The 23,671-nt window shown below is 41.7% G+C and overlaps 1 protein-coding gene across 4 annotated transcripts in view; it reads right to left on the minus strand.

Annotated features, from left to right (window-relative positions):
- Positions 1-23,671, minus strand: part of alg9 (ALG9 alpha-1,2-mannosyltransferase) — a 231,169-nt gene that overhangs the window by 116,262 nt on the left and 91,236 nt on the right. For all 4 annotated transcript variants that reach the window (XM_048562193.2, XM_048562194.2, XM_048562197.2 and 1 more), the window contains exon 13: positions 23,180-23,309. In XM_048562193.2, the coding sequence (XP_048418150.1) occupies positions 23,180-23,309 (130 nt within the window). The remainder of the gene's footprint in view (positions 1-23,179; positions 23,310-23,671) is intronic.

The raw sequence follows: 23,671 nt of genomic DNA on the forward strand, positions 1-23,671 counted from the left end.
GAACAAATGGCTTTCTGACCTGTTTAAAAGATAAACTTCCATAAACTGACCAAATAGCTTCTGTCTCTATTTCCGAAACCTGCAAATTCCAAAAACGATGATAACACACATTGTATACTTTTCATCAAGCAGGAAAGTACCCTGTATGTCTCTCTCTTCCACAGACACAGCCCGAGCTGCTGAGATTTGTGAACTATTTGTCCTTATTCATAGTTAAAATAACCTAAAATAAAATAAAATGACCTACTCCTGCTCTTCTTTCTTATGTCCTTGGGTTCTGGGAGGAACCAATCATGTTTTACACATGGAGATAATGGGAACTGCAGATGCTGGAGAATCCAAGATAACAAAGTGTGGAGCTAGATGAACACAGCAGGCCAAGCAGCATCTCAGGAGCACAACAGCTGACGTTTCGGGCCTAGGCCCTTCATCAGAAAAGGGGGATGGGGAGAGGATTCTGAAATAAACAGGGACAGAGGGGGAGGCTGACTGAAGATGGATAGAGGAGAAGATAGGTGGAGAGAAGAGTATGGGTGGGGAGGTAAGTTTTACACATATTCAGGTTCAAATTAGATGGCTCCTGAATGGCATAGACAACAGTTCATTGAAAACCTTTGCTGAGCTGCGCTGAACTGCAATGTAGATTGCTCTTTAAAATGTTTAATGATGGATCAAACAGAATGATATTTGATTTATGCACAGAGGAAAACAAAGCACTTCACAGGAGTTTTTTTCCCCCATCTTTAATCAAAAATTTCGATAACCATTTATCATCAACCACACAATGGCATTGATCCAAAACCAAAAGTATGTGCAATCCTTCCCTGATGTATTCCTCACCAAAATGTAGTCTGCCATTGTCAAACTTACATTCTGATGCAGTATTTTCTCAAGGTACATTAGGCATTGCAGTTCACTGTGAGTTTATACTGAAACAATCATTGTCTAAACTGCAACCACATCATTTACTGCAATGAAGTAACAAGTAAACTACTCTGAATCTGCAAATCAACTCTGCGGGAGAAACTTCAGGGAAGGAACATAGAGGCTAAGTCTGGTTCACTGAGTAATCCACTCAGCTTTGTCATTGAATTATCACAAGCAAAGTTCAGTAAGAGTAAAACAGCCTTAAAATAAAATTCTCAATCAAGGGTTCTTGTGGTATAGTGGCAATATCCCTAATCTCTGAACCAGGAAGTCTGGATTTGAGACCCACCTGCTCCAGAAGTATATAATAATAGTTCTGAAGAAGTTGATAAGAAAATATCTAGGATGAAAGGTCAGTTGGTTTGTCCGGTGCTCTTGTAGCATAGGGTAGTGTGTCTACCTCTGAGCTAGGAGGCCTGGGTTCGGGTCCAACCTGCTCCAGATGTGTACAGTGATGTCCTTGAACCGCGTTGATTTGTATATCTAAAATTCTAATCCTACACCTCAGAAATCAGAGTAAGTTTGCAACATCAGATATCAAACTCATTGTTGATGTTCACACTGTCCATGGTTAAACTAGCCTGATAACTACAACAATATCAGTATGAGAAATCTAAATCAGGAATCATGAGAGGTCTACAGAGGGACATAGATGGCTTGAGTGTGTGGGCAAAATCTTGGTAGATGGAATTTAATATGAAGTTATGGAATTTTACAAGAAGAAAAGAGAAGTTGAATATTATTTAAATAGGGAAAGACTGCAGAAAGCTCAGCATAGAGGAAACAAAAACAAAATTGCTGGAAAAGCTCAGCAGGTCTGGCAGTATCTGTGGAGGAGAAAACAGAGTTAAAGTTTCGGATCCGGTGACTCTTCCTCAGAACAGAGGGATTTGGGAGTCCTTGTGCATGAATAACAAAAAGCTAGTATATGTTTCACTGGTTAATAGAGAAAGCAAATGGACTGTTGGCCTTTATTTCAAAGGGAGTATAAAAATAGAAGGGTCACAGAGTCACACAGCACAGAAACAGACCCTTCAGTCCAACCACTCCAAGCTAACCATAATCCAAAACTAAACAAGTCCCACCTGCCTGCTCCTAACCCATATCTCTCCAAATCTACGTTATTCATATAATTATCCAAACGTCTCTTCCTAATACCATATAAAACAGTAGTCAGATCAGACCTGTGAACAATTGAGGAGCAGTTTTGATTCCCTTATGTAAAGATAGATACTGGCATGGAAGGTAATTCAGAGAATTTTCACTGGTTTGTTTCCAGGCAATGAGGGATTTTCTCATGAGGGGTGGTTGAGTATGTTTGGCCTGTATTTCTTTGGAATTTAGAAGAATGAGAAGAGACCTTATTGAAACATATAAGATTCTATTTCCCCTTGTGCGACAGTCTTGGACCACAGGCCAAAACCTCCAAGTGAGAGATCACTCATTTGAGACAGAGATGAGGAGGAATTCGTTTTCTCTCTGAGGATGACAACCGTGTGGAATTCTTTACCAAAGTATGCTGTAGAGGTTAGGTTATGAAGTATATTCAAGGCTCAGATAGATTTTAATCAGTAAAGGAGTCAAGGGTTATGGGGAAAGGCAGGAAAAATGAAGCTAAGGATTAACAGATCAGTCATGGCAGAGCAGGTTAAATAGGCTGAATGGCCTACTTCTACTCCTATGTATTATGGTCTAAATAGTAATCCTGGTCCACATTCAAATTTGGACTTTTTCTCACACAGGCAAATTGGAGATTGAATTTGGATGTGCTTTTATGAAGCATATAACATACTACTTAGATCTTGTGGCACAGCAGTCGCATACCTACGTCTGGGTCAGAAGGACCGGGTTCACGTCCACTTGTCATAACATGTCCAACAGGTTGATCTAAATAACTACAACTTACTGATCATTGTCTACATTTCAGTATCCACTCTGTGTGCGACTCCAAACGATCTTCATCAGGCTGCTATGAAATGCAAGTGCACCCTCATGTTTGGAGTAGGTCGGAATTCTGGAAGATGTAGAGCTTTTCTTTGGGACGTGCATTACTCCAAATGGTGCTTTCAATATTGTGCCACGGGGTTTAAACCTGATTGTTATATTGCAAATACGACTGGGTTGAGGAGAAACAGCCCGCATTCTGCAAGCTCACTCCCAGAGCACCACTGACTGTATTCCATGTATGTAAGAGTGGATATTCAATCCAGAACAACAGACGGGGAAGAAACTGCAATGCTGCTTTTACACTGTGGGACTTAAAAACTTTCATTATATATGGGTACAGTTCTTAGGTGTACTTGTGCCCACAGAAGAACTTACGTGAGCAGCAACATTGCAGCCGGGGATGAACTGGTTCACTGAAAGTAACATGAGTTTAATAAGCTGCGTGGTGTGTAAGCTGACATTCACAAATCTGCAACAACAAAGAACTGAATACACTGACAGGCAACACTCAAAGCTGTTCGACTGTAAGCAGATTAAGAGTTTGAAAAAAAAAAGACTTTTCGCTGCAGTAGCAAACTAATGCAACTTTAAGATAGCTACAAATGAGGGATATGGTAGCACTGTAAATTATTCAGGGGTCTTCACCCCTTGGCATGTGGTTTCAAGATCAAAGTGACAGCATTTTGCTTGATCTCAGCCGATGCATAACATTGGTAAGTACTGTCATTGGTATGGAGCAGTCACTGGATTATGGCAATGGAACAAGTCATTATGTGCATATCTACAGAACCAGCAACTGGCAGCTTGTCATTTGAGGATAGTACTGCCACCAATCCTCCTTTCTATTTTGTTTATAATCAACCTGCTCGTAGATTTTATTATACACCTCTGCAACAGGTGGGACCTAAACCCGGGCCTCCTATTCCAGAGGCATGGTCACAACTACTATCACAAGAGTCCTATTAATCTGCTTGGACAGACACACCTCTGAGGCAGGTGGGAGTTGAACCTGGACTACGTGAGCCAGAGGGAGACTCACTATCCATTGTGTCAAGAGGGCTTCTAAAGTCCTAAAGACGATTTGTTTAGCAGCAAGATGTAGCACATTTCATGAAAGCAATAGGTACAAGTTACACCAGTCAGTTAGACATAATGAAAAATATCAAGAGTCATTGATGACATGCCTGACCCTACAAGATTCTAGATTTGGGCTCCCCATTGCCCACTCATCATCATACTGGATGGAACCTAATGCACAGTCTAATATTAACATTTTCAGAACTATTGCTTTGTCCAACAAGAATAAAAAAAAAGTGACTCTTGCATCATTTGACGAGGTAGAATGAAAAATAAATGAACAGTCAGGACACGCTAGACAGTGAGAACATGACAAGCTTGAGTATTTCTTATGCAGAATCTGAAATCAATGAAGTGACGCTTTTTGCCACTGACAATGACTCTACACAGGCTGACAGATGCTTGAAAATTCTCGGTTCCAAATGTCAAGGAAAGAGTGTGAACTCACTTCCTTCTCTTCTCTTTTTATTATTTATTAAATAATACTTTGCAAAACTTTTGAAAGATACCAGCCCTAAATAAGCAGTTAAGTTGTTCTGTAAGTTCCATAGAGGTTCACAAATAGTTGAAATGAAGTTTAAGTGAGTAATTCAATCAGAGTAGCAATTTTTCTAAGCTTCTTGAGTTACAATGAAGGACGTCACCAGAAGTATCAGATTCATTACTTCCACGTATCTTGCTGCCAACTGAGCTCTTATTTTACATATACTGGAACTCTGGTTGTTTCTCTTTGTGTTCATTTGCTGACATTTGGAACAAAGTACACAATGGCCATGGATGAGGCAAGCCAAGAAAGGCAAGCAGTTATGGAAACTACATTTGAACACAAACAAAAACACCCCACACATCTTTGGATTAGGAGAATAAATGGCACAAAATAGTTTCTATCACTGGAATTCAGGTCATTATTAGTGCTTGCTGCAGTTAGAGATGATGGACTGTCAGCATTCATGTCAATGTGAATGGAAAGGCATCGCTGAGGGAAATAAAATCATTGACAAAAGGCAAAGAAGATAAAAGTCTTTTCTTATCTTTGTGTATTAGATGTTGTGTTCCAGTTTGCAGTGTGATGTGAAGTGGTCACAGACAGGGGCTGAATTTTCCCTGCTGGTTTCTGACCTGTCAATACCTTCCCCTAACTTCCTTCAGCTTCATATGAGCAAAAACCACATTTTCTTCAACTCCTATAGCATCTCGTGGTTCCCTGTCCCATTTCTTCCTTCCAGCACGAGCAGCTGAATAGGTAACATGTTTAGAATGCCCTCCTTCAACTTCTGTCTTTAAGACATTCTTTAAAGTAATCTTTTTAATTACAGTTTTGTTCACCCATTCCTAATATTTCCTTCTTTGGCTTGGCAGCTGTTTTGTTTTTGGATGGCACATCAAAGAGGTACCCTTGGAATGTTTTTGTACACAAAAGGACTTATATAAATTCAAGTTGTTGTTGGGTTGTTTAGGAGCAAGTCTAGTTTAGGACAAAGCGAGGGTTGAGGATGAGACCGTGTTTGTGTACTTTGTGTATTGATTGATCGAATGTTGTCACATACTGAGATACAGTGAAAAGTGCTGTTTTGCGTGCTGTACAGGCAAATTGTTACATTTAAGTGTATAAGGGTAGCAGAACAGAGTGCAGAATACAGTGTTACAGCCACAGAGAAAGTGCAGAGAGAGAGACAAAGATCAACATTAACATTTGAGAGGTCTGTCAAAAGCAGGGAAGATGCTGTTCTTACTTATTTATATGTTATTTGTAGGTGTAATCAAATTTGTACACCATCTGTCTGATGGAAGAGGGTGAAACAGAGTATAACCGGGGTGGGAGGGGTCTTTGAATATGTTGGTTGCTTTCCCAAGGCAGCAGGAAGTCCAGATGAGATGGAAGGCTGCTTTGCATGGTGAACATAACCCAGTTCACTACTCTCTGCAGTTCCTTGTGATCTTGCTAAGTATAGCGAGTGTGTGCGTGTATGCTGTGTTTGTAGGCAAGTATGTATGTGTGTACCATGTGTCCCTGCAGTGGCACATGTGTAGCATGCACCGAGCATGGCACTCTCCTGTTTTTATTCTCCATGTTTCTTTTCAACTCTCTCAACTATTCTCTCTGGCTCTGGACTCTTGGTCATCAGAAACATCCCTCCAGTTGCAGTGACATATCCTAGGAAGTACCCAGATGACAACAGAATTCAGGTTTGATCCATCTTTGGGTGAAGGAATCTAACAATACTTAACTTCACCCTCAAGTATACAGAGAAAAAATTGGACAACAGTGTGCTGGCACCCATACTATTATTTTCCTGCAAATGTCAGAAGTTTTTATTGAAAAAAGGGAGGAAAGAATTAAAAAGAATTAGTGCTATTTCAGAGGCTAGAAAACTGATTGCAAATTTGTGTTCTAAGCATGAGTATCAAAAGGACAAATATCTAACTCAATCACTTCATTATGCTTGCTATTCTTCTTTGAATTGATCTACAATTTTCTCAAAGAAGATCAGAATTCCAACAACTCTCAATTTTGGAATGAAACAATCTCCAGCACCAAGTTAAACCTGATAAAGAGAGTATCGATTAAATAGATGAACAACATCCATGTTGTACAAAATGCTCAATCAAATCAAATGCAGACATTTCGAGTGTAATGCCCTGGTTACCAAAGAGGGAGTGACGCTAATGTTTTTTTTAAATAAATCACTAACTCTTTGTTTTTGTAACTGATCATGTCAATCCAACTGGCTCAATCAGGAACAGTCACCTCCTCTTGTACTTTCAGGATTGCCACTGGCACTGTCAATGATACAATGCTTCTATGCCATTTCAAAGCTAGATCTCCAGCCTAAGATTAATGTTCATTAAAATTAGGAGGCTCCAATTCAGTGTGCAGTGGAAGTCCACTATTTCATTTTCCCATTTTCTGCATTTAATAAAATTAAAGACAAGCCACCGAATCAAAACAGCTCAAGTCAGTTGGGATTCGATCGTGTTTCTCAAACTGGAACATCATAGGCTAACTCAGACCAGCACAATATGAGTGACTGAAGAGCTAAAGGATCATCAGCACACATTATAGTCCCCCCTATTACATGCCTTTTTGAAGCTGCAGGAACAGGGAAGTGACTGGTTTACATTGTGATCCATCTTTCCCAGCATCACCTTTCATAACTTAACAGTTCATTACCACGGTCATCCAAACCATTTGACCAAAAGGCCACGCGTGATTCTTGAACCAAGCTATTCTTTGTATTACAGGCAAGCTCATGGTCGACTGCAACTATATGTCATCCTCACATTTCCTGGAGTGAAAAGAGGAAACACTTTAATGAAAGCAAAATACTCTGAATGCTAGAAATCTGAAATAATAAAGTAACATCAGAAACACTCAGTGGGTCCAGTAGCATCTGTGAAGAGAGAAGCAGAGTTAACATTCATTGTTTTGCTTTGGGGATGGAGGCGCAGAGCGATGTTCAGTGTTTTGAACTTGGGACTGAAGGGGGACATTTCACTGTTTTGCTTTGGGAACTGCGGGAAACAGAGTTCAATGTTTTACACTGCGGACAGGAGGGGAATCATGTGCACTGTTTTGCTTTGCGGATGGGCAGGTGACAGCATTCACTGTTTTGCACTGGGGAAGGAGTGGGACAGTGTTCACCGTTTTGCATTGGGGACTTGGAGGGGTGGGTACAGTATACTGGACAAGAGTCTGCAGTGTTTTGCTTTGGGAAATGAGGGGGGCGGGGGTTATGACAGTGTTCGTTGTTTTGCATTGGGGATTGGGGGAGGTGGTGACAGTGATCACTGTTTTGCACTGGGGAAGGAGGGAGACAATGTTCATCATTTTGCTTTGGGGACTGGAGTGGGGGTTACAGTCTTTTGCATTGGGATCCAGGGGTGTACAGTGTTCCCTGTTTTGCTCTGGGGACTTGGGGAGGGGGGTGGGTGGCATCTGTGTTCACTGTTTCACTGCTTTGTATTGGGGTCTGAGTTACAGGGAGAGGGAAGAAGCCAAAAATCATTGTGCACGTTGGCACTAATGACATGGGTACAAATAGTGATGAGGTCCTGTGGAATGAGTATATAGAGCTTAGAAAAAAATTAAAAACCAGGACCTTGATGGTGGTAATCTACAGATTATTTCCAGTCCCACACGCTAGTGACGGTAGGGACAGGACGATATGGCAGATGAATGCGTGGCCAAAGAATTGGTACAGGGGACAGAAATTCAGATCCTTACTGGGCAGAGGTGACTTGTTCAGGGGGCAAAGGTTGCACCTGAACTGGGCAGGGGGCAACTAATATCCTGGCAGGCAGATTTGCGAGTGTTACAAGGGAGGGTTTAAGTTAGATTGGCGGGGGCATGGGATCCTCAACAGCAGGGAGACAAGTGTGAGGCTGAAAGGAGACACAGTAATTAGAAACAGCAAGTTGAAGAGATCGATCAGGCTGGAAGTCAGTCTGCAAATGACTTTAAAATTAACTATCGTGGACAGTGAGGAAGGTTATCAAAAATTTTAGCAGGATCTTGATCAGCTGGGGAAGTGGGGCGAGAACTGGCAAATGCAGTTTAATATAGACAAGTGTGAGGTGTTGCATCTTGGAAAGTCAAATCAAGGGTGGAGTTTCATGGTGGATTGAGCCTTAAAGAGCATAGTGAAGCAGAGGGACCTTGGAATGCAGGTGCACAATTCTCTGAAAGTTGAGTCACAGGTAGACAGAGCAGTAAAAACAGCATTTGGCACACTGGCCTTCATCAATCAGGGCACTGAGTACTGAAGTTGGGAAAACATGTTGCAGTTGTACAGAGTGTTGGTGAGGCCTCTCTTGGAGTATGGTGTTCAGTTTTGTTCACCTTGCTATAGGAAGGATGCTATTAAACTGGAAAGAATGCAGGAGAAATTGATAAGGTTACTGCCAGGACTCGAGGGACTGAGTTATAAGGAGAGGCTAGACAAGCTATGACTTTTTTTGGTAGAGAGTGTAGGAGACTGAAGGGGGGTAGGGTTCTTATAGAGGTGTATAAGATCATGAGAGGCATAGATAGGGTGAATGCATTCAGTCTTTTCCCAGGGTTGAAGAATCAAGGACTAGAGAGCATCTATGTCAGGTAAGCGGGGAAAGAATACATGGGAACCTGAGAGACAACTTTTTCCACACAGAAGGTGGAATGCATATGGAATGAGCTGCTTGTGGAAGTGGTTGAGGTGGGTACATTAACAACATTTAAAAGGCATTTTGATAAATACATGGATAGGAAAGGTTTACAAGATATGGGCTAAGTGCAGAGAAATGGGGTTAGCGTGGATGGACGTGGTCAGCATGAACCAGTTTGGGCCAAAGGGCCTGTCTCCATGCTGTAAGACTCTGTGACTCTGCAACTTTGACTTTGTGACTTTGACTAATTCCTAGAAGCATGGCATTCCAACCGGAACTCCATCAACAAACACATTGATTTGGAGCCAATTTACAAACCTCTGAGAAAAATAACAGGAAATGACATCACCAACACAGGAAATGACATCACCAACCCAAGGAAACCTAAACAGATAAATAGAAAGCGGGACATAACACCAGCGCTTCGTTGGAGGCTCACTGGTGATGTTACCTAGAATTGTGACAAAACGTCTGAAAACTAACCTTCCAGCTCAGCGAGCAAACTCACTCACATCCAGAACCTCAACCTGAGCTACAAATCTTCTCAAAACTCACTAACTTTGACTTTTCCCCAGACTCAATGCTACATGGGGACGTGCTGGTGTAACGGGAACATCACTGCCTAATGCTCCAGGTACATGATTTCAAATCCCATAAAGGCAGTTGGCACCGTGACTACTCTGATCACTGGTTCTGGAAATCTATCTGCTTCACTAACGGCCTTCAGAGAAAGCAATTTACCATCCTTAACTAGTCTCACTGATTGGTACCTCCACAGCCACATCAGCAATGCAGTTGACTCCTAACTGCCTTCAGAAACAGCCAACCAGCCCACTCAGAGGCAATTAGGGAAGGGCAACAAATTTTGGCTTTGTCAGTGATGTCCACATTCTAAGAAAGAATAAAGTAGAAAAAAAGTTTCAAAAAATTAACTCTTTCTCTCCTCATGGAGGCTGTCAGACCTGTTGAGTATTTTGCTGCACCCCTTTGTTTCTTATTACAGGAAATACTTGTTAGCACAAAGGGTGAATCATTCTTGCCCAAATTTGTGAGGTTGGTTGGATCAGTGGATCTTTCAAGGCTGGGATCATTACGTTTTTGCTAGATAAATATATTTTGGGATATGGGCCTCAAAAGTATAATTGGATTTGTGAACCAGATTGACTTAAATGGCAGAAGGGATCCTGAATTTCAGTGGCCTGCTCTTGTTTCTAACATATCTACATCACCTCATCATTCCTTTATATTTTTCAAGCAGTAGAGTATAGTATAGTCTTTTGGTCTTGACCTGCCATCTGGTTTTCCAAGTTATTAAAAAAACCCACTTACTACTTCACAACTAGGTTAACGCAAAGCATGGAGAAATATGTTACTCTTTACAAAAATACACATGAGATCCCACAGTACAAGTGAAACATCAGTTCTGGGACTTATCTGCAGTTAATGCAAAAGCAAGTCAGATTTTCCAATCAGCAGGATCCCATTCTGCATAATCTTATTAAAAAGGAGTCTGACGCACATCGACATCATAACCACAGATTAATTTAAGGAAAGAATTATGTTCATTTTTTATTGCTCTTCATATAATGATTAAATCCTGATTAATGCATTATTGATAGGAGAAAGCTTTTCCCTTTCTATTAAAGTAATGCTCCAAAACTATGTAGGACAAAGCTAAGTAGGATTTAAGCAGTATACATAAAGAAATTAAACCTCAATATCAGCAGATACCACCACCCCCCACTGCCCAACTCACTTTGCTGTGAAAGGGCTTAGGGAGAAAAAGTTGCCCCTTAAGTACTTTTTAAATTTTTCCTCTCTCACCTTAAACCTATGCCCTGTAATTTGAACTCCCCCATGCTGGGGAAAAGACCTTAGCTAGGTCCAGATAATAACTGGTAGCCTATGAGTTATCACAGTTCCCTGGAAGGGTAGGACATTTGATTTTGGACTTGCCAATTATTCCCCAGGGTCATGGATTCATGCAGGTAGACAGGAAGAGAGAGGGATACACTTGTGAGTCAGAGTGAGCCAACAATGCCAGAAATGCTGCAACAGACAAAGAGATAGAACCTACCCAGGGAGAGGTGAGTGCTGTCTGCAGCGTATGTTACAGCTATTCAAATCTACAAAGAAACCAGCCCTGCTGCTTTCTGTTGTATGAGTCCATTTCCAAACTCCTTTTCATCAACCCAATCAGTACATTTTTCCTTGGCTTTCTGTACCAAAAGTATGTTTTGTTTCCCCTTAAATGATTGTTGCCTCAACTGGTTGTTGTTTCATATTTTTACCAATGTTTGGCTAAAGCAAAGTGTGCAATCTCAAGTTGTTTATTTAACCCTCAAAAGGCACAGCCCAGATCCTGCTTTCTTCATTATTCCTCACTAGGCTGACTTAGCCACAAGACAATTGTCTCCCACCTATCAACCCATAGTGAACTAAATTTCCACTCTGAGGGCCAAAAGAAGGAACATTGGATTTTGATATGCCTTCGGTGCATGAACTGTAAGAGAATGGTGTAGTATTGGAAAAGGACTTAAGGGGCAACTTTTTCATGCAGAGGGTGGTACATATACAAAATGAGCTGCCAGGGGAAGTGGAGGAGTCTGGCATAATTACAACATTTAAAAGGCATCTGGATGGGTACATGGATAGGAAGGGTTGAGAGGGTTATGGGCTATATATTGGCAAAAGGGACAAGATTAATTTAAGGTATCTGGTTGGCATGGACAAGTTCCATACTGTACTGTTCTATGACTCTGACCCAGGAGTCCCAGCTTCAAATCCTATGCGGTCCTGAGGTCTAGGAATAACAACTTGGATCATTATAAAATATCCACAACTGGTATAACTGTGAGTGGATAGATTGAAGGGCACTTGTGGTGCTGTGGCAGTGTCCCTACTTCTAGACCAGAAGCCCAGGTTCAAGACCAGTGGTGTATAATAACATCTCCAAACAGGTCGATTAGAAAATATTGAGACTGAAGAGGGGTGGGTCTCACACTTATTTATGAAATTAGGCAGACTAATTCCCTCCATGTACCACTAAGTTAGCAACATCAATGTGAAGCTGATCCTGAGAGTGTCAGAAACTATTTCTGATTTATGCTGTGTTTATGGATACCAGCGGCAGGAAAAACTGCAGAGTTATTCTAGGCTTCTGTCAGCTGTGGCTCAATGGGTAGCTTTCTCACCTTCAAGTCAGAAGGTTCTGTGTTCAAGTCTCACTCCAGGCCTTGAGCACAGATATCAAGGTTGGCAGTCACAGAGGGGGTGCTGTACTGTTGCTACAGTACAGCTGAGACTTTAAAGCAAGGCACCTCCTGGATAAATGTGAAAGATCCCTTCGTACTACTTTGAAGAACAACAGGGAAGTCAGACCTGGCCTCTTGCTAATATTTATTCCTCTATCAACATCACCAAATCGGATTATCTAGTTATGACTTCATTGCTGATTATGGAAGCTTGCTGTGTACAAACTGGATGCAATGTTAACACAGCGTGGAGCTGGAGGAACACAGCAGGCCAGGCAGCATCAGAGGAACAGGAAAGCTGACGTTTCAGGTCAGGACCTTTCTTTAGGAAAGCCCATTTCTGAAGAAAGGTCCCAACTGGAAAGGTCAGTTTTTCTGGTCCTCTGAGGCTGCCTGATCTGCTGTGTTCCTCCAGCTCCACACTGGGTTATCTCCGACTCCATCTTCGGCAGTTCTTACTATCTCTGGGTGCAATGTTTCCTTGGTTAATGCAATGAATGCATTTCAAGATAACTTAATTGGTGATTGCAACAAGTTCTGTATAAATGCAAATCATATTATGGCGGGGGTGGGTGGTGAATGGATAAAAACGGCTGGCATTCATATTCGACTATTGCCCAGTAACTGCAAGCATATGCTGGCATCACTAAAGGCAATTTAGTTATAATGCATGACACCATTGAACAGCCTGTCAATATTAATGGTAGAATTTAATAACTCCTTAGTGGCGTGTTTTGCTGATGTATGGTGGGGGGGTATTTTATTGGGTGGGGACTCTGCTGCCTTCCTGCCACTGCCCTCAATATGTCCAGGAAGGAAAGGCCTTCCTGTCTCACTGCCAACTACGTCCCTCAAGTGGTCAATTCAGGGTACTGCTCTATCACTGCCAGTATTCACTCAATGATGGATAGGGAACTCATCTTATGGGGAAACTCAAAAAGCAAATCTTTGGGATGACTTGCAGGCTCTCAGATGGTAAAGGGACTCAGCAAGATGCACAGCCCTCCAACCTTTGCTGCTAACACCTTTCAACGGCCCATCCCTAACCCCTCTCCATTACTCACTTATGTCGAGGACCCTTAGTATTCCAGGTCATTGGGCAGGTGCGGCTTCAGTAGCCACCTTCCCAAGCGCTGGATTATCTGGGAACTGCCTGGAAATACCTGCCAATGTATCACTGGGTCTAAACCTTAGTAACTCCTTCCTTACAGCACTGTGAATGCCCTTATATCCCAAGGACTGCAGCTGTTCAAGGCGGCAGATCACCACCTTCTTGAGGGCAACTAGGGATGGGCAATTAATACTGACCCAGTGGATACACATGTCTTGAACAAGCAAAATAAAACCTGCCTAGTTAAATACCTGATTGACACTTAATGTAGCAGGGCTTCCTGAAAAGGAGGCAATGTGGCACTCTTGCTGACTTTAGTTGGTGGGCAAGACCCTCTGCACCAACACTAAAAGTCACTCTTCCTGTGTAAACTCATTCATAACCATATCATATTCAATTTAAAAGTCTGTCACGCTGAATTATGCTCGAGAGAGCTCAAGACCTCAACTTCCTGCAAAGCTAGAGACCGGGGCAATTTTTATTAATGTTAAGTCTACTCCACTCGTTTCAGTCACCATGCAGTATCCAATTAGGCAGCAAAAGGGTAGACCTTTTATTTATGACCTTTCAGGACCTGAGGTGTAACAAAGCATTTTACAGCCAGTTAAGTACCTTTCAAGCAAAAACAGAAATTGCCATAGCAACCAGCAGGTCAGTGTCAACATTTCAAGTCCAGTGACCTTTTCATTCTGAAGAAGGGTCACCGAACTCAAGACATTAACTCTGCTCTCTCTCCACTGCAGCATCTCTTTAGCATCCACAGTTCTTTGCTTTATTTATGTTGGAAGTGCAGTCAATGTTGAGGCAGCTAGTTCTGATTTTTTTTCCCCTTTGATGGGATGTGGGCACAGCTCGCAGGCTCAGCATTTGTTACCAAGACCCCAGCTGCCATCAAGAGCAGTGAAGAGTCAGTATAGGCTGGGCTGGGTGAGGGGTGCAGATTTCATTCACTGAAGGAAGGACATTAGTGAACGAGATGGCTTTTACAACGGTGTTAAAATTGTTCCATGGTCGCCAAATATTCCAGATTTGTTAATGAAATTTAAATTCCACTAGCTGTCATGGTGATATTTGAACCCATGCCCCCAAGAGCATTAGGATGGGATTACAGTGACGTAATGTCACCATCTTCCCCTCAAAACGTTTCACAGCAATTCTCTTTCTCTCTCTCTCAACTGCAAACTCTAGGAATGAGCAAGCGTAATCGGAGAGATTTAGCTTCCCCTCTATGAGAGAAAAATATAATTTAGTGAAACTACGTTACACACAAAGCTCAGTGGTCAAGGGAACGTGGAGCAAACACCATGTGTTCGGCAATAATAACCTCGATACCACAATGCAATTGATCTATTCAGTCAATTAAGTAATCACTTTCGTCCCAATTTTTTTCCACACCTAATGTGATGTTTGATCTTTATTCAAAGCCATAAGAGGAATATTAGACTGCATTCTACAATTATAATTTTATACAAAAGGGCATCTTGAAGAAAAACTGCAGTCTATTTTGCATCCTCCCATCACTATTGAATGAAGATAGTCGTATGCAGATTTCTTTAACACAAACACACACAGCTTCAGTCTCTGCGGACTGTTTGGATTTCTGTGCCTTTTCACTCAGTAATGCAGCAAACTGCTTCACTGTTCTGGATAAATCCCTGCAATCAAAAGGTTGATTCTGTGGGCATTTCACTTTATTTACAAAGGGACATCTACGCACGTCAAAAGGAACATATCCAAGCATTTGAAACTAAACCTCATTTAAACTGAAGATTTAACGAAGAGCAACTGTTGGCCTCTGGGATGCAGTCAGCCAACAAACAAAATATATTGCACATAAACCATGAATTATTCTTTCCTTTAAAGAGGTTCCAAAATAATCCATATACGGGTCATCGTAAGGCAAATAATAATTAACCATACTCAGGGCCTCGTAATCGTTTGAATCTCTGACAAGCTCTGAACTGATTTTCCCTCAGATCATAGTTATCTTTTCATCACAGAATGTCTACAGTGCAGAAACAGGCCCTTCGGCCCAATAAGTCCACACCGACCCTCATGGTACCCCACACAGACCCATCCCCCTATAACCCACCTAGTCTACACATCCCTAAACACTATGGGCAATTTAGCATGATCAATCCAACCAGCCTGCACCTCTTTGTCCTGTGGGAGGAAACCGGAGCACCCGGAGGAAACTCACGCAGACAGGGGGAGAATGTGCAAACTTCACACAGACTGTCGCCGGAGGATGGGATCAGTTAATCACCTGTTAGGGCAGAACTTGGATATTACTGAAAACGGAGACACACTGCCAAAGCCATGTGTCTCATCCTCACCAGGACACATGCAAGAAAGCCAAATTGCAAATCATCACTACCATTTATGTTACTGGACAAATGGGCACTGATTGGTTGGTAAGTTGATTCTGATTGTCCAAGGCATTGAAAACAATGAGGAATTATAGCCTCCTCAAACCTCATGCAATACAGTCCAGAGGCAGTGCTGGATTCAAGGTCTGAAAAGTGGTACCTCCAACAGTACAGCCCCCACCTTCAGTACTACACCGGAGTTTCAGTCAAGATTTTTATGCCTAAATTCTACGAATGGGACAAGAATCCAAAACATCTGACTCAAGATGCAACAGTGTTACCAGCTAGGTCACAGCTAACTCAACATCATCAGTCATGTGGTTCCCTCATTCCCTGTCCAACAGCTGAACGTGCACCGGCGTCTGTGAAACTGACAAGTAGATAACAATTTCACACTCACAGGGGGTTGGACCAGGGAACTATTTGCTCTAACTCACAATCACAGGTTGAAACTTGTGATTGGAGAAAGTATTCCTTACTGTTGTACATCACTTATATAATCTTCAATGCTATATGTTTAAATATGGATGACCGATGCAAGCCTAGTGATCTGAACAGAATTCCTGACCATCGTGTCTACTCAGGAACAGCACTCAGATCCTGCTTGGAAGCAACAGAAGTTTGAAGTTCGATGTTAAAGGAACACCAATTTTAGACATTTATCCCTTAAAACCAACTTTGCAGGCATCTTTCACTCTCCATCACTGGGTAGTTTGTTAACTTCTGCTGGCATTTGTGTTTCAGTTTCAATGACACGATACAAAAACAGAAATTGGTGAAAAATCTCAGCAGGTTTGGCAACATTGGTCGAGAGAAATTAGAGTTAATGTTTCAGGTCTAGTGACCCTTTTCTATTGCAAGATAGGTGTTCCCACTTAGTTAAGTTTCCAATGATTGTTATTACATAACAATATGTCTAAAAAAGACATTTGGGCAAAGCTTTTCAACTTGCACTCATCAGGATGATTCCCAAGAAATATCACCACGTATGAATACACACAACCTTGTTCTTTGGACACCAAAGGAACTGTATGCATGTGACAACTCAACAAAACAGATGACTGACGTTGTCTGTTTCATTTGTCAATGCTGTGCCTTGAACAATAAACATCAACCTAACGGGTTCAAAATTTAGACAATGCTGAGCATTTAACCGTTGATCATCACGAACCAGTGCATCTGCCACCAGTCAGAGTCCACTTGCCAACTGATCCATACTAGTTTATGCAGTATTAATGCTGTTTTCTCTGTATATTGGCATTCTTGTGATTTGTCCTGGTGAGTGCAAAAGAAAATCTTTGACAATGATTCCATTTTAGCAATACTCAATTTCAAAATGACTGATTGACTATTTGTATATCTGAGGAAGTTAGAATGGCTTTTGAAAAATAAAAACACATGAATGCAAAAATTTAGCATTTTAGACAATTTGGTGTGTTTTTTTTTCAGTTTTCATAGCATTGCTGTGCAAGTCACATGACAAGTAATAATGATGGAAATTTGAAAATTGCTGAGAGTGATAAACTAAAATTAAAATTAATTTCCCTCTTCCACATAATGGCCTTTAAACCTGGAATCTCTACCTTTGCACCCAGATGTTAATATTTCACATGTATGAAATAAAAAAAAGATTGCTTCTCTGATAGTTCAGAATTTTTTGAAATGCAAGTCCACTTACTATCACTATTTTGAATGAATCTTCTTATCAAACAGTTGTCATGGCAACACTTCTGTGTCTGTCACAGAATAATGCGGCAGCTGAAGTAGTGATGAGACTTCTGTAAATATGCATGATGCTTTATGCTCCTGTGCTTAGTGCTTCATACCATTACATCTTTAACAAAGAGAGCGAGGTTCAGTCACGGAGCTGAAGCTTATCGGAAACTTATGTGGCCTCAACATTATGCTAGATGATGTCAATCGATTTTAACTGTCAAAACATTTAAACGTGAAGAACAAACACTTGATGAGATGGAGTCTGACTGACTCACTCTAGGATTTAGGATTACAAAACAGTTGAAGCTTTTAGTGGTATATCAAGAGCTAAAAATATGATTCTGTTGGAAAGTATGAGACAAATGACTAATTATTGCCTCAACTGTGGAGTAAAGTCATTGACTGTGGTTGAGCCAAATGAAGCTGAAAGGTAGTGGCTTGTTCGTGTGCATCGGAGAATGTTCATAACCTGCAGAACAGTTGACATTTATAATAACTCAAGCGTATCTTTCCAATCCGGAAAATTGAGAGCCAAGCAAGACAGTTAGGTACATAGTACAGCTAAAGGTGTGAAATATACAGGCTTGTGGTGGTGGGCTCAAGGTGAGTTGAGAGTGACAGCCCTTGACATCAAGGCCAGATTTTATCAAGTGCAGCATCAAGGAGCCCCAGCAAAACTGGAATAAATGAGAACTGGGGGAGAAACACTGTCAACACAGTCCAGAGATGTGCAGGCTAGGTGGATTGACCATGCTAAATTGTCCATTGTATTCAGGGATGTGTAGATTAGGTGGGTTATAGGGGAAGGGTCTGGGTGGGCTGCTTTAAGGTTTGCTGTGGACTTTTTGGGCCAAAGGTCCTGTTTCGACACTGTAGGGATTCTATGATCTTAAAAAAAAATCCCTGGGGGTTACCATTGACCAGAAATTCAACTGGAATCACCGTATAAATACAGTGGTTGCAAGAGCAGATCAGAGGCTAGGAATGCTGCAACAAGTAACTCACCTCCTAATGATCCAAAGCCCGTCCACCATCCACGAGGCGCAAGTCAGGACTGTGATGGAATAGTCCCCACTTACTCCAACAACAGTCAAGAAGCTTGATACCATCCAGGACAAAACAGCCTGCTTGATGGGTGCCACATCTACTTTCTCCACCATCAATGCTCAGTGACAGCAGTATGTCCTGTCCACAAGATGCTCTGCAGAATTTCACCAAGCATCTTCCAAATCCATGACCTAAGAAGGGACAATGGAAGCAGATACATGGGAACACCACTACCTGCAAGTCCCCCTGTAAGCCACTTGCCACGCTGGCTTGGAAATATAATCATCGTTCCTTCACTGTCCCTGGTCAAGATCCTGGAATTCCCTCCCTAACGACATAGTGGGCCAACCTGCAGCACATAGACTGCAGTGGTTCAAGAAGGGGGTTCACCAACACCTTTTCAAAAGCAACTAGGGATGGGCGGTAAATGCTGGCCAGCCACTGATGCCCATGTCTCATGAGTGAATAGAAAAAGTCCCATTCCAGGATGCGATGGGTACAGAACGTGCATTCACGTCATTATGAAACGGGTCAAGCACCAACAAGGAAATCTGCCCAATACGTCTGTGGCAGGCAAATCACCTGGTCAGCTATGCCTATTATCCCTCAAGTTTCAGCTTCAGGCTTCATGCTGGCTGCCTGTTGTAGGAAAACCTAGCACAAAAAGAGACAGAAGTATGTTCTTTGTCTGCTTCCTTTGGCAACAAGACACAGGAAAGCTCTTAAGTGCTGAAAGGAAGGAAAGCTAAAACCAGAAATAGATTTCAGCTTTTGATTTAGAAAGAATGCTGGGGAATCCATCCGACTATGACGCCAATCAGCTAACACATGGTTAGTGGGGGGGAATGCATTTAATCAATAAGAGGTCCCCATTTGAATGTCATCTGCAGAGCTGTACCCAGCTAGAGTCACCACATTCAGCACAAGATATTAATTGTATAAATTAAGCTTTTAGTTGCATTCAAGTGGTGGACTGGGACAGGCCTTTGTTCTTTTCTTCAGGAGCAGGCTTGGACAATGTTGGGATTTGGAGGGACATCTGGAAATGAAAGCTGACAAGTGTGTTAGGTCCTATCCATCACTGCCTGCTTTTTGGGAATATAATAACAAACAGGAGAAATCAAAAGAAAAAAGACAATTTTCACCAAGATCATCAAAGGAAAGGACTCACAGAAAATATGTGCCATAGAACAAAAAACCCACCAGTTTTACTTTTGCCCAGTAGCCCTTCTCTTAGGAACAGAAAGCTCTGTAAAGGGTATTGAGATGTGTCTGAGCATGTTTTCTGACAGATTAAAGTATAATTAAACCAGCACATCCCATTTGTGTTTGGAAATTAGTTTTGACAGCAGTAAATCATCTTGTAAAGTTTGTTTAACATTTAAAACATTTTCTTTTTAGGTTAATGAGATGAAAAGGCGGTTAATGGATACATCATTGGTCAAAACATCTGTACGTTAATAAGGAACACTCTTATCTGATGATAGGAAGCCACTCATAAACCTGGGTATATGATGATAAAGAGGATCTGTGATGCGGGTGAAACTTTAAAAGAACATAGAGAAGTTGGTGAATTGACAGCAAAGTGGGAGATTAAATTTAACGCGGGGAAGTATGAGGTGATTCATTTTGATTTGAAGAAGGTAGGGAGATAATTGAAATTAATGGCACAAGATATTAATTGTATAAATTAAGCTTTAGGGACATGGGCATATACTGAATATACTGATGCTGACAAGTCACACTGAGTGAGCAGTTAATAAAGATCTTCCCTCGATCACAAGGTCAGAAGTGGAAATGTTTGTTAATAATTACACAATGTTCAACACCATTCAACATTCCTCAGATACTGCATCAGTCCATATTCAAATGCAGTAAGACCTGGACAACACCTTGATGTGGGCGGACAAGTGGCAAGTAACATTCACACCTCACAAGTGCCAGGAAATAACCATTCCCAGCAAGAGAGAATCTAATTAATGCCAATAAGTTTCAATGGTATTACTATCAATGAATCTTCTCCACTAACAATATCCTGGGGGTTACCATTAACCAGAAACTGAACTGGACTTATCATATCAACATTCTGGCTAGGACAGCAGGTTAAAGGCTAAGAATCCTTCATGTAGTAACTCATCTCCTGACTCCACAAGTGTGTCCGCTATCTACAAGGCACAAGTTAAGAGTGTGATAGACTACTCCCCACTTGCCCAAATGAGTGTAGCACCAACAATACTCAAAAGCTAGAAACCATTCAGGATAAAGCAGCCCATATGATTGGCACCACATCTGTAAGCATCCACTTGTTCCAGCATCAACTCTCATTAGCAGCAGTGTGTATTATCTACAAGAAGTATCGCAGAAATTCAACAATGCTCCATAGGCAGCACCTTATAAATCTGTGACCACTTCCATCCACAAAGTCAAGGGAAGCAGATACATGAAAATACTACCAGCTCTAAGTTCCCCTCCGACCCACTCACCATTCTGACTTGGAAATATACTGTTTCCAGAAGAATAGTTCTGAAGAAAAATCATGTTGGACTCAAAATGTTAACTGTTCTCTCTGCACAGATGATGCTAGATCTGCTGAGTTTTCCCACAGAATTCTTACAGTGAAGAAGCAGAACATTTCGCTCATTGAGTCCACACTGACCCTCTGAAGAACACCCCAAACCAAACCATACCCTGCCCCAATCCCTGTAACCCTGTATTTCCCATAGCCAATCCAGCTAACCTGCACATCTTTGGATTGTGAGAGCACCCAGAGAAAACTCACGCAGACACAGGGAGAATGTGCAATCTCCATGCAGACAGTTGCCTGAAGGTGGAATTGAACCCGGGCCCCTGGGTCTGTGAGGCAGCAGAGCTAACCATTGAGCCACTGTGCCTCCACTGGGTGCTGTTTTTATTTCAGATCTCCAGAATTCACAATACTTTGCATTTTTTTGCAGTTATTCACAGATGCATTGAAGAAAATTAGACAGTATGATAAACACATACATTCCCACCATGAGCATACAGGGAAAGGAGGTGGGAAGGAAAGTGTATAAAACAGTCACAAATTATCGGCAACTTAATCCTTAAGCAAGTGTTTTCTCATGAGTCTCCCCACTGCACTTCACTTGATTTTAAACAGCTTTCCAGGCCCAATTATGATCTCAATTCTACTGTTATATGTAGTCTCAGTTAATACTGCAGTTAGTTACTGCTTGTAAGCTGAAGGATACAACAGATGTACATTCATAAGGGGGCTTCAACATCCTCAAGAAATTCCAATACATCTGGCAGTATTGCATCCTGCTCCCAGCACCATATCTTGAGAAGGATGTAAACACTTTCCAGTGCAGAAACTGAGGGTAGATGATGTCGGGAATTCTCTATCCCAAAGAGTTGCAGGTGCTGGATCACTAAAATATTTGAGGAGGAGGTAGGTAGTTTTTGAAATGTCAGGGAGTTGAGCCCCATAAGGAACTGACATGAAAGGAGAGTTGATATCTGGGATAGATCAGCATTAACTTACTGAATGGTGGGGCAGACTTGAACAATCCTGCTTCTTACATTCTTATGCTTGGTGGGAACAAGAAAAGGAACAGACGATGAATGATGAGAGAGTGATTAGGATCAGTAACCAAAAACCAGTTTAAAAGGATAGTTTATGAGAAAGCTAGGAAGAGGAGGAGAGGGGAGCTGAGGCTTGTAGAGAGACTCCAGATAAGACAGGAGTGGGGAATGAAAATGGGCTGTACACAGGAAGGTGAAGGAGAAGCTGGGGAGGGCCGAAGATAGCATAGGATGATCCCCTTAAGCAATTTTGAAATCCTGGAACAAAAACAGAAGTTGCTGGAAAAGCTCAACAGGTCTGGCAGCGTCTGTAAGGAAAATGTCAGAGTTAACATTTCTGGTCCGGTGACCCTTCCTCAGAACCCTTTTGAGGAAGGGTCACCGGACCAGAAATGTCAACTCTGATTTTTCCTTCACACATACTGCCAGACCAGCTGAGCTTTTCCAGCAACTTCTGTTTTTGTTCCTGATTTACAGCATCTGCAGTTCTTTAGGTTTTTATTTGAAATCCTGGAACTGTCTTGTTAACAGAACTGTGGGCGTCCCTGCACCCCAAGACTGCAGTGATTCAAAAAAAAGGCAGTTCACGACCACATTCTTCAGGGCAAACAGAGATGGCCAATAAAAGCTGGCCCAGCCAATGAACAAATAAAAGGTTGGGATTTGGAGTATAAAATTGATACTTCACCACTCCCTATGGACTTCAAAATGCATCAGTAGCTTTGGGGAATAAACCTTTATGTTAATACATTCTTGTATACCCAATGAACAACCGCAATGAATCGTAATAATGGATAAAGTCTTTAATTTATTGGCAACATCAACATAAAATGAGGGGTGCTGAGGTTGGTTTTGAGGAGCATCATTGCTATAGAACACAGAAATGCTTCCATCTATTCATGCCAAGCAGTGTTTGCTGCTGATGCTGGACATATAAGATGGATGCCATCCATCTACCCTTGTTACCATGGCTCAACTAAAGAAATATAAAATTTATTGTCACAGAAATAAAGTATTTCACTTACATATCTTGATGTTTCTTCGGCGTTTTGGTCATTCATGTCTGTTGGATGGATCTGAGTTGCCTTTTGTCCTTTCGCATAGGGCTTTGGGAGCTGGCCTCGAAATTCGGAAGCAATGAACTGGAGCTGCCAACTGAGAAACAAAAAGACAAGACAGGATCTTCAGGCAGATGTTGGGTTAAATGACAAAGCTTTCACGATCTTCTTTTGATACTAAAGTGGTTTTACAGTTGCACAATTTGTAACTCATTAGGAGCAGTGCGAGGTGCTGACAGCACAGGCTAGGCAGCCAGAAACTGACAAGAGAGAAATATTACAGCTACATTCACCCTGATCTGTCCTAAAGGTGTAGCTTCAATAGCCGAGATCTGAGCTTGCTTCAGTCTGGAGAAGGTATCTGAGAGTGCAGAACGCCCAAATCCAAGGGAGGAGATGTAATCAAAATAAATTAAATTTGATTGGAAATGTAGAAACACACAGGGATCTTCAAAATTC

The sequence above is a fragment of the Stegostoma tigrinum genome, chromosome 32, assembly GCF_030684315.1.
Source record: "Stegostoma tigrinum isolate sSteTig4 chromosome 32, sSteTig4.hap1, whole genome shotgun sequence".
NCBI lineage: Eukaryota > Metazoa > Chordata > Chondrichthyes > Orectolobiformes > Stegostomatidae > Stegostoma > Stegostoma tigrinum.